Source organism: Megalobrama amblycephala, linkage group LG9 (assembly GCF_018812025.1).
Source record: "Megalobrama amblycephala isolate DHTTF-2021 linkage group LG9, ASM1881202v1, whole genome shotgun sequence".
Taxonomy (NCBI): Eukaryota; Metazoa; Chordata; class Actinopteri; order Cypriniformes; family Xenocyprididae; genus Megalobrama; species Megalobrama amblycephala.
This window is the reverse complement of record NC_063052.1, coordinates 36,358,256-36,366,760: the sequence shown is the minus strand read 5'-3', so window position 1 is coordinate 36,366,760 and position 8,505 is coordinate 36,358,256. Positions and strand designations below refer to the sequence as shown.

General features: G+C 33.3%; 1 protein-coding gene across 5 annotated transcripts; it reads left to right on the top strand.

Annotated features, from left to right (window-relative positions):
• Positions 1–3,206: 3,206 nt before the first annotated feature.
• Positions 3,207–7,909, top strand: LOC125276160 (gastrula zinc finger protein XlCGF7.1-like). 5 transcript variants are annotated; one of them, XM_048203666.1, is made up of 5 exons: positions 3,235–3,427; positions 3,648–3,730; positions 4,474–4,587; positions 5,928–6,013; positions 6,177–7,909. In XM_048203666.1, the coding sequence occupies exons 4-5, from the start codon at positions 5,956–5,958 to the stop codon at positions 7,055–7,057; spliced, it is 939 nt and encodes a 312-aa protein (XP_048059623.1). In that variant the 5' UTR covers positions 3,235–3,427; positions 3,648–3,730; positions 4,474–4,587; positions 5,928–5,955; the 3' UTR covers positions 7,058–7,909. The 5 variants fall into 5 exon arrangements, with proteins under 5 accessions (XP_048059625.1, XP_048059623.1, XP_048059622.1 ...); XM_048203665.1 differs by lacking the exon at positions 4,474–4,587; XM_048203668.1 differs by lacking the exons at positions 3,648–3,730; positions 4,474–4,587 and having other exon boundaries at positions 3,207–3,427.
• The last annotated feature ends 596 nt before the right edge of the window (positions 7,910–8,505 follow it).

The following is an 8,505-nucleotide window of genomic DNA, read 5'->3' as shown; positions in this document are numbered from 1 at the left end:
TCTCTGAAGATCTGATTAAACATCTCCACAAACAGCATTACCAGCTTCACTTATCACTAACCAGACTGACTTTATTTCTGACATTCATCTACAGAAGCTCTTATTGAGAATTACCAGAGGTTTAGATGTTGATGATTTGTTGAAAATACGTTTGGTTTGATGTCACCGTGATCGAGGTCAGCGCTTACTTCAGTTAGGCAGTTTGACTCTTAACTATAACTTTTAATTTTTTCTCTGGCTGTTCATTATGGCAAGAATAACAAGAGACTATGTGGTCGGCTGCTAAATGATAAAAATATAGTCATCATTTAGTGGCTTAATTCACTGATCTAATGACTGAGCTTTTTATGAGCGAAATGTGTTTAACTTTGTGCTGGATTTCCTCTAGAATTTCAACACTAAAAATGTTTTAATCAGAAGATTTGAAAAACACATTGTTCACTAAACACTTTAAACCTCCTGCAAGATTGACTTACACAGACATCAAGAATCAGCGTATGATTCTCAACAATGGTGACATGCTTCATGCTGCAATGCATTCTGGGAGCCATGGATGAGTTTTGTATGAGGCACCCAGAATGCATTGCACCATTGAAGCATGTCACCATTGTTGAGAATCATACGCTGATTCTTGATGTCTGTGTGCGAGTAAAACTCACAGGAGCCCAAAATATGTAAATGGTGTGTTGTAAATCGTTTGATGTTCTGATTAAATTCTATTATTTTCTTGCTGTAGAATCATAACAATAAAACAGAATTAATAACATAGTACCCGTATAAACCTCCCACATAATATCAATGAGTTAAGCCAATATATGATGATTATATTCTTATCATCAATCAGCATCTGATTATATTTTCTCTTGCTGTTCTCGCCATAACAAACAGACACAGCTGTCAAGAGAAAAACTAATGTTAAAAAGTCAAGAGCCTGACTAAAGCACACACTGATCGCCACAATGGTAACATCAAATCAAACTATTACTTTCAAATAAGTAATCAACATCTAAGCCTCTTCTTAATTCTTAATACGAACTTCTGTAGATGTCTGACAGAAATAAAGTCAGTCTGGTTAGTAATAAGTGAAGCTAATGTTGTTTGTGGAGTTGTTTAATCAGATCTTGAGAGATGTAATGTATTTTATCTTCAGTTGATTTCATCCAAGGCTGTGGCTGGAAGTAGTTCTTGTGTTTCTCTTTCCTTCAGTGATTATGCTTGTTAACAGCAGGTGTTCTTCACTAATACAAAATCATTATTCAATCACTTAATTATCTCATTACCTCCAACACTGATTAAGTGTTACATTAAACAGCCTGTAGTGTGCACACTAAGCAGTGTTCAGTTCATCTGGGCAAATCCATGTGGGGCCTACATGGAAACTGGGTGCAAAACTGGCTGGGTCCCAGTTAGATAGCCCAGGTCAAACCCATTTGGGCCCCACATGGCTCTGCTGGCTGGGATGTTTTAGTTGTAATTAAGTTGTATAAAACACAACTTTAAGTATATTTAGTGTAAATTTGTGTGCTAAATTGGAACAACTTCAAGTATACTTAGTACACTTTAAGTATATGCCTGTGTAGGGACTAATTATACATGCTTGATTAGTGATATTAAAGTGTACTTAATTTGTGTTATAAGTACACTTTATTTTTGTTATAAGTATATTTTATTTGTGTTATAAATATACTTTGTGTTATAAGTACACTTTATTTGTGTTATAAGTATATTTTATTTGTGTTATAAATATACTGTGTTATAAGTACACTTTATTTGTGTTATAAGTATATTTTATTTGTGTTATAAATATACTGTGTTATAAGTACACTTTATTTGTGTTATAAGTATATTTTATTTGTGTTATAAATATACTTTGTGTTATAAGTACACTTTATTTGTGTTATAAATATACTTTGTGTTATAAGTACACTTTATAAATATATTGAAACAATATGTGAAAATAATCACATACTTTTATGTTAGTGTTTTAGTGTAACCAAAAGTGGGAGAGTGATTTTTAGTTTATAGTAAATATTGTTGCTGTATTTAAATACTTGAAAAAAAAAAACTCCTGATATTTAAAGAGCAGTTGAGCATTAAACATATTTTCATGATGTCCCACTTTTACTGAATTCACTTATTTTAATTGTAGTGCATTTTCCTTTCAAAGAGATGTCTAATTTCATCTAATTTAACTGCCCCATTAGCAGTTTTAATAATCATTTTTTTCTGTATAAATTACAATATACATACAATATTTCTTGAATATTTATTTTATGTCATCTTAAACAGGGAGTCTTTCAGTTTATAAGTATTACTTTTTGGCTGCGGTTTAGAATGTGGAAAATTAAAAATTAAATATTTAACTTTTGTTTAGTTTTAGAAAAGCAGTGTATTACTGTAACTGAATTCATTTATTGGTCTTATTTTATAAGCCTGTTTCCTCAAAAAATAAAGCAAATCTCAACTGTAAAAACACAATGAAAAAAGGAGATGTTTCAGATTTAAAGTGGTTTATTGATATTAAAAATAAAAGTACATTTGCAAACACGTTTGCAGTTTCATTGCACAACAAAGATGAATAATAAACACTAAACAGATACAGTACAACGGTGTAAGAAAATAATAAAAGAAAAAAAGCATTTGACACTTTAACAATTAACAATGGGTGTATGTCTGTGCAGCACCTGTATGAAAATAATGCAGCAAAAAATGTGTAAATGCAAATACAATTAATGCATTAAATATATTGTATAATGAAAATGTAAGGTCCAGTGAATCTGAAGTCCTGAAGCTCTTATACAGTTCATTATATGGATGAAAAAGCATAAAGTAACCAGCTGCAGTGAAATGTAATATGACTACAATGGTTCAGTCTTTGCTACCTAAGGAATTCTCGGGAATATATATTATAGGAATATATATTATAAAGCAGTAATATTTAAATGTTTATTCAATTCTAACATATGTATTTATTTTATTGCCATCTCACACATGGATCTGCCCCTCCCGTTTTCTATGCTATAATTTCTATAATAAAATACATATGTAATATTTTATTTGTGATATCTCTTATGTGATATCATCAAACAAACAATATAATTCTTAATCTCAGTGAATAAATATTACGTATTAGATGAAAATATTGAAAAAATGATTTCACCACCACAAAATAGGTGGCGATGTGTACTAAGTAGACTATGTAAACCGCCATTAAACAGAAGAAGAAGAAGAAAAAGGAAGTAGAATCATGAAGTAGAACGGCGCGCTTTTTCTGTTTCCATGGTGAATCATTTGTCGCTCTGTTGAGATTGTCTGCATACTCTGAGTTGGCTGAAGTTACTCTGAGTTACTCCCGGGTTTTTGGAACCAACATACCTCGAGTAAGCGAGGTTTGGGTTAATCAACCGAGAGTTCAGGGTATGTGACGGTAAGTTAACCTTGCTTTCTGAAATAAACCCAAATAGACTGTGTTCTGGCCAGTCAGCTTTTCAGTAGCAAGAAATTTGTTTATGAAGCCGCTTTTAAATCTGTATCGGCTTAATTTATGTTTAATACTTACTTTGCGACGAAGCCTTGTGAAATATGAGCTATAAACGTTGTGATTTCGTTGCTTTCATTTAAAATAAATAATATTCTGACGAAACCAGAAAAGACCGCGTTCCCGACCGGATTTATTTCAGCGTTGCAACAGAACCAGAATCGCCGCGGGGTTGACGTCTCGTTTTTCCAGGTGAGGAAATTTATTTCCATTTGTTAACTTATATTTGTGATCTGTTTCATGAAATATAGTCTTAAGTAGTCAGTTGTTGCTTTTTGTCGGATAACAACTGTTTTTGGGCTGGTAATCAAAAAAGTGCATCGACTGAAGTTACGCTAGGTTTTAGCATATTGGAGAGTCATTACTCATTAAAGAGTTAGTTCACCTCAAAATAAATTTTTTGTTGTTAACTACTCACCCTCATGTCGTTCCAAACCTGTAAGAACTTCGTTCATCTTTGGAACGCATGATATTTTTGATGAAATTTGAGAGGTTTTTGTTCCCCATAGAAAGCAAAGTAATTTCCACAAAAAGTATTCTTGTCGCTCCATTAAACCACTGTAGTCACGTTGACTGTTTTAACAATGTCTTTACTACTTTTCTGTTCCTTGAATGTGGTAATTATGTTGCTTTCTATGGGGGACCAAAAAAAAAAAAAGGATTTTATCACAAATATTTTAATTTATTAAATATGCTCAGCGTTTGTCATATATCATAACTATTCAGTGTTTTCAACTATATAATGTTTATTTTAGGATTCAGACAATTAAATACACAAGTACTAGCAAAAAATATATATTTAACATTTGTTAAATACACATTGAGCGATTATAAATTGGCGGTGTGTTTTATTCATATCAGATACACATTGCATAGATAACTATATAGTTTATTCTTCTCCCTCTTCACCTGTCACTTACTTTCATGTATTTCAGGAGAAGTCCATCAATTTACATGATGTAAATCTGACAGATCTGATTTGCTGAATTGCAGCGCAAACTAGCATGACGGCCCATCACGCGTTATCAACTAACATGATCATTATAAAGGTTTTTAAACGACAAAACATATTCACGACAAAACGTATTTGAAAATCAAATATCATATAGTTCATGATATAGGTAACGAGTTTGTGAATATTTTGAATAAAATAGGAAAAACTAAATGAAAGTGATACATCTGTTGTACAACACTATTGTTGCTGCGGTGTGTCACGTGACAAGCATCATGCATCACCAAGGAAATAATAAGATGATGATACGTTCTAAAATAACTGTTGCCTTAAAGCATTTGTTCACCCAAAAATGACATTTCTATCATTAATTACTCACCCTCATGTTGCTCCAAACCTGTAAGATCTTCATTCTTAAGATATTTTTAATGAAATCCAAGTTTTTTTTTATTTTTTATCCTCAATAGAAAGCAATTTAAAATTACCACATTCAAGGCCCAGAACGGTTCTAAAGACATCATTAAAACAGCTGATGTGACTAAAGCTGTTCAAATTTAATGTTATGAAGTGACGAGAATACTTTTTGTCTGCAAAAACAAAACAAAACAAAAATAATGACTTTATTCAACAAATTCGTCTCTCCCCTGTAATTTCCTACGCTCTTTTCGTTGCAGCGCTTCCAGGATCTACGTCCAAACGCCAGCTCAGTATTTGCCGACGCCTGTTCTCATGAGCAGCATGACGCATGTGTGTGATGCTGACACAGGAGCCGGTGTTCGGACGTAAAAACACGGAGGCACTGAACTGTGTCAACTGCACACAAGTCTGACAGAATGAATTTGTTGAATAAAGTCATTATTTTTCTTTTGTTTTTGTGCCAAAAATTATTCTTGTCGCTTAACATTAAGGTTGAACCACTGTAGTCATGTTGACTATTTTAACAATGTCTTTACTACCTTTTTGGACCTTAAATGATGGTAATTTCATTGCTTTATATGGATTCATCAAAAATCTTGATTTGTGTTCCAAATGAAGGTCTTATGGGTGTGAAACGACATGAGGGTGAGTAATAAATGACAGAAATGTAATTTTTGGGTGAACTAACCCTTTAAAAAAAAATCACGCTGGGGCCTCAGCTAGAATATTTTAAGCTAAAAAAAAAACATTTTATTTTTAAAAATTACTAACATTTTTGCAAATTCTGCAAGAACTATTTAAATATTTGATTTGACAGTAGAAGATAAAGATAAAAACTCAAATCATGGAATTGTCTCTAATTGACTCGTTGATCAAAATACTTAAAGCTGGGTAACTGTAAGTGTGATGATCATCTGCTAAATGAGCAACAGCAGCACAGTTCACACCTTAAGTCAGTGAAGCCACTCCCACAGCCATTCATGAGAGTTTAAGCTTGGGAATATTCCCATCTTCCCGCAGGAGAAACTACTGACAGACTTTTGTAAAGATGGCGTTTGAGGAAGAACCCTGCAGAAAGAGAGATGAAAATACAGAGCAACAAACAGGTTGGTGTTTTCCTTCATTCTCTTTAATGACTGCTGAGGAACAATAAGATGAAAACTTGGATTGAGATACTAGTCAATAGTTTTGCTAAACACAAGCACACATATATTTCTGTTTGTTCTCATTTGGCTTTCTTTAATTTTGAGAATTTTATGTTGATTTTAGACTCTATGAAAGTGAATGAAGACAAACAGCATCAGTATGAAAATGGAAATGCTGACATTTCACAGACTGAAAAGAGTTTCACACAAACACAAGCTCCAACCTCTGGTTTCAAATGGCCTTTTGCTTGCTCAGAATGTGGAGCGACTTTCATGCGTAAAAACAATTTGAAGAATCACATGAAAATTCACACTGAAGAAAATCTGTTCTCGTGCAATCAGTGTGGAAAGACTTTCACTCTGATAGGACGCTTGAATGTGCACATGAGAACTCACCCCGAAGAAGGAATTCTTACCTGCTCTGAGTGTGGAAAGAAATTTGCCAATAAAGCAAACTTCAATTTGCACGTGAAATCTCATGCCGAAGAAAATATGTTCAAGTGCGCACAGTGTGAAAAGAAATTCAGATCCAAAAGTCATTTCAAAAAGCATCTGCTTACGCACAACAAGGAGAAGTCTTTCAGATGTGATGTGTGTGATAAATCATTTAATGTGGAGTTTTACTTGAAGAGACATTTAAATGTTCATGCTGGTTTGAAGCCTCACATTTGTTCCTATTGTGGAAAGAGGTTTTCAGATCGACAAGGTTTAACAGGACATGAGCGTTTTCATTCCGGTGTTAAACCTCATTTGTGCTTTGACTGTGGGAAGACCTTCACTACATTGAAAGACTTAAAAGTACATGAGAGAATTCATAATGGAGAGAAACCGTACAAGTGCTCACTCTGTGAAAAGAGTTTCGCTCAGATAACAGCCTTAAAATCTCATGCCAGAGGTCATATTGAAAAGAAGCCGCACAAGTGCTCTTCATGTGGGATGAGTTTCAGCCGATCGTCTATTCTAGATCTTCATAAGAGAAAGCATTGCTCAGAATTATCTAAGTGATTAGAATTCATGTTCAGATCCATCAGGCAAAAATTTTAATTGGAAGAAATCTTTAATTTAAGGTGAAAATGCCTCAAATTTAGTATGAATGCTTCTGTTAAAATGACAAATATGCTTTTACCTATTTTATTCACTCATGGTTAAAAGGTTTTAGCTGTAATTACTTAAGTTCTGTCATAAAACAAAATGTTTGACTGACTTATGTTAAAAGTGCATTGTCTCTTAACATAAAAAAGCAATGGTGTTTTATTATATTGCCAAGGTGTACCTATACGGTTGGGTGAAGAAGATTGTTGTTCAACAATGGAGATTGTGGGATTTTATGTTGGGGGGAGAGAGGATAGTAAAACTAAGTGTCTCCATAATCTCTGTCTGGTTGTTAAGAGGTGATGTGCTATTATTAGGCCTAATATTAATGTCATTCATTGTATCTATAGCCACTTGAATTGTGTTACATCAGAAATATGTTACAGCAATAAAAACAAGCATCTTGTATATTTTTGAGTGACTTCAGTTATGAACACATTTACTCTGGTTTAAATTAAATGGTTTGAACATTGTATCCATAGTTATTAATTAAGCCTCCACTATTAATTCTTTCTTTTGAAATAAAAACTGGGACATATATATTCCCTTCATTGTTGATGTCTTTGTTGAAAATTAAAAAGTGCATTTTACTCTCCTTATGAGTCTATATTTGAGAATATTAGAATGGGAATCGGATATTAAGATGTGTTTTAGTAATTGAAATGATTTTAACAGTGTTTACAAAATGAACTTTCTGAACTGTGGTATGGTTTACGTTCATGAACTGTTTGGAGAAATGTGAAATAAAAGTGATGTTGTCCTATTTATTGTCTCCATTGACCAGATTTGTATGTAGTCTCTTATCCTCCGAATAATGTGTTTCTATATGAATTTGACAACAGTTTGACTTGGCGGCAGTTGTTTTTATTTAAACCACGTGATCATTTTGAGCCCATCATGGTTCTCAAATCATGGAATTGTTTCTTAATGACTCTTTGAGGAAAACACTTATAACTGAGTAATTAAGATGACTATGGTGTGATGATGATCTGCTAAATGAGCAACAGTCAGCAGCACAATTCACACCTTCAGTGTGAAGCTGCTTCCACAGCCCTGAGAGAGTTTGGGGAAATTCTTCTCACAGGACTACTATTGACGTGCTGTTGTAAAGATTTTGAGGAAGAACCCTGCAGAATAAAAGATGAAGACAAAAAAAAAATGGTGCTTTCTTATAAAACATAAAACCCCAAAGCCCCCAGCGATGAACCATTGAACAAGCATCTATGATTTTTACCTGATCTCTAATTCAATTTTTTAAAAATTTGTATTTGTATAATTAAAAGAACATTGAGACGTTTGTATAGAAAGGAATAATGGTTTTGCTGAGCCACCCATAGAATAAACAAAAGCCATGAAAATTG